Genomic DNA, 3,035 nt, shown 5'->3' with positions numbered 1-3,035 from the left:
ACATTTACCTAACCTCGTATATTAACACCCACAAATAACTTTCCAAATTAGAAAATATCATCAGGATGTCCTAAAAGCTTATCCTATAAAACATATGAGAAGATGGACAAAGAGAAGACAACTAACACATATAATTATATACACATATATACACCTTCACCTATTATGATTGATTAGATAGCGTTACTCCAACCTCATAGATCAGTGAATATCGACGTAACATCAATCACATATCATATTTGTGAACTAGTCTTAACAATTTAGCCATTATCCTACCAATAACAAGCAGAACTACTAATTTCGTAACGAGTCTAGGATGAGTTTCCAAAAAGAATATGAAATTTGCTCATCACAGTTAAAAACATAAAAAAAACTACTTGTGATAAGAAAACCTATCAAATTGTTCTTATATTAATGATATTTTGTTATGGAGCAAATTTTTAATCAGTAACTTAATTGTTAAATTAGTAGTTATTCTTATAATTAACCAATATATTATGTCATTTTTCATTTTTCGTTTTTTCGAGCAGTACGTTGATAAGTTCTCTTGTTATCCACTATGCACCGAGAAGAATGGGAATGACCCTAAGCTTGGAAGTTGATTCCATACATTTTAAACTTACCTAAAAGTTAGTTTTTGACATCTCATGCTCAAACCTAACTTAAATAAAGAAACACCGTTTCACATTATGTTCAATGAGAAACTGTCTTTTTGCATCTAGGTATTAGGTTATAAAATTTTCTTCCAACATAATATATATGTGTATAGCTTGTTGTATATCTTGTTATTTGCTTCAAATGTAATGCATATGTAGTAAATTTTCTTGTAAATGTATAAATTCTGTGTTATGAAAGTTTCACATTCTTTTTGAAGTTATATTGCAGCAAATCAATTATGTTTCCTTTTTTTTTTGTGTAATAACATTAATTTAGAATTAGATGATGCTTTTTAACTTACTCGAAAAAGCAAAAAGCATTTCATTAACGTCTTGGTTCGGTTGGCCACACGAAGACTTAAAAGGTTAAATTGAATAGAGAAATGGCGACACATATCTCGTGGGAGTGCCACTCCAAAAAGGAAGACCTCTACGATCGAAGTTCACGATGAATTGATGACGACTGTTGTTCGAGTTCAAAATCCGTTTTTTCCTACTACTTCCCTTTTAATTCATTTTGATTCGTGTTCGTCATTCTCAATTCCGAAACAGGAGGATTGATCTCAAATCAAGATAGTGTGAGGGAGGGAGAGGCGAGAGTTAGGGTTTGTGGATCCAGTTCAAATAGAAATAAAACGAACAGGGAGATGACGGAGGTGATGCTCCATATATATGATGTAACCAACAGTGATTCCGAAAAGGCCAACAACACCATTGTTCAGATCAACAAGATTTTCAAAGATGGAATAGGAATCGGCGGTATCTTCCACAGCGCTGTTCAGGTCTTCTCCTCTCTTTCCATCTCTCTCTCTCTCTCTCTCTCTCTCTCTCTCTCTCATCAATCGATTAAATTGTTGGTATATTGATTTAGGGTTTCAGTTATTGTTCACTGGTTGTTGAATTTTGCTTTGCGTTTCATCTATTACAATTTTGGAGTGGATCTACTGATTACTAAACTATAGAATAGATCAATTACTGTATAGAGCACTCGTGATAAATACAAGTTCACTATTTTTTATCAATTACCTAATGAATATTGAATTTCCACATCATAATTTCATATGTATGACAGGTTTATGGAGCGGATGAATGGTCATTTGGGTTTTGTGAACAGGGAAGTGGGGTTTTCAATTGCCCTTCTGGGAAAAATCCCATGTACACATATCGAGAATGCATTGTTCTTGGGAAAACAGGTCTTTCAATCTTAAAAGTGAATCAGATCTTGAGGGAACTTAGTAGGGAATGGCCAGGAGACTGTTATGACTTGCTGTCAAAAAACTGTAATCATTTTTGCGATGAGTTTTGTGAAAGACTCGGTGTGTCTAAACTTCCAGGTTATTCCCATTCTCCTTTACAAAATGTATAATTTTATACAACACTATTTTATGGTTAAAGATTATATAACCATTTTATACAACAATATGTTAACAGGTTGGGTGAACAGATTTGCTAATGCTGGGGATACTGCTGTAGAAATAGCAGAAAACACTGCTTTTCGGGTCAGCAGTTTTAAGCTTTTATATATACTTAATCACAAAAAGGACCAAAATAACCAATTTTTCAACATCTATTACAAAATTATCACCTATTCTTTCATCACGAATCTTTTTTCACGATCATTGGTGTTATACTCTTACCTATTATTGTCATTTTTGTGATTGAACTCTTTTATATTAACAGTTTGCTACTTTGCTGCAATTATATTGGTCTAATTTAAGTTATTTATTTAAATGAATGTAGTTGAGACAAGCTAAAACAGAGATTGTGACAGCTAGCAAAGTGGCGTATCAATTTCTTGCTGGAATAGCTTCAAACACCACCACAAGTGTGAGTATGGGTACGGATTCATCAGGGAGTTCAAGTAAAGGGGGTGGTCCACCTCTTTGGCTTAAAAACCTTGTGGCAGCTGGCGCAAAACCATCAAGTAGTAGTACACTTGAAAATGGCGATGATGACTTTCTGCATAATTTGTCACCAGATATACCACGATGATGACTACAAGATAATGTAACACACATTTGATGTTTTCTTTTGTGAAGTAGTTTTTTTTTACAGACTTTCTATTCATGTAGTGAACTTTGTAACACAAGTTTGGAGTATATGGCAAGCTTTTATTTCTCAATTCTCACACTTTTTAGTTGCAAGGCAGGAACAAAGAGAGAATGATGTTTACATGATTCTACTAAAATATTCACTTTGAATTTCAGTATAGAATGTACGGAATAGGTAGTAATGTTTTGAAGTGTCATTACAGATTGTTCTACTATTGCCGACTACAATGGCATGTGTTTCGGACTGCATTCCGGAGAAGTTCTATGGATTCCAGACTCGATCTTCACATTTCAGAGTGTTTAGGAAGTAGGAACAAGTTTTTTAGGG

General features: G+C 33.8%; 1 protein-coding gene across 1 annotated transcript; it reads left to right on the top strand.

Moving 5' to 3' along the window:
• Positions 1–1,166: 1,166 nt before the first annotated feature.
• Positions 1,167–2,778, top strand: LOC145070564 (deSI-like protein At4g17486). Its single transcript, XM_079017505.1, has 4 exons — positions 1,167–1,438; positions 1,729–1,990; positions 2,088–2,155; positions 2,397–2,778. The coding sequence occupies exons 1-4, from the start codon at positions 1,304–1,306 to the stop codon at positions 2,646–2,648; spliced, it is 717 nt and encodes a 238-aa protein (XP_078873631.1). The 5' UTR covers positions 1,167–1,303; the 3' UTR covers positions 2,649–2,778.
• Positions 2,779–3,035: the final 257 nt, after the last annotated feature.

The sequence above is a fragment of the Lactuca serriola genome, chromosome 8, assembly GCF_051521515.1.
Source record: "Lactuca serriola cultivar US96UC23 chromosome 8, Lser_US96UC23_V15, whole genome shotgun sequence".
NCBI lineage: Eukaryota > Viridiplantae > Streptophyta > Magnoliopsida > Asterales > Asteraceae > Lactuca > Lactuca serriola.
This window is presented reverse-complemented; position numbering and strand designations above follow the sequence as displayed.

What these genes read in the sequence shown, in the direction of transcription:
- LOC145070564 (XM_079017505.1), top strand. Translation starts at nt 1,304, where the DNA reads ATGACGGAGGTGATGCTCCATATATATGATGTAACCAACAGTGATTCC. An exon ending in TCTTCCACAGCGCTGTTCAG is followed by an intron (nt 1,439 to 1,728) that starts GTCTTCTCCTCT and finishes TATGTATGACAG; the next exon opens with GTTTATGGAGCGGATGAATG. An exon ending in CAGAAAACACTGCTTTTCGG is followed by an intron (nt 2,156 to 2,396) that starts GTCAGCAGTTTT and finishes AAATGAATGTAG; the next exon opens with TTGAGACAAGCTAAAACAGA.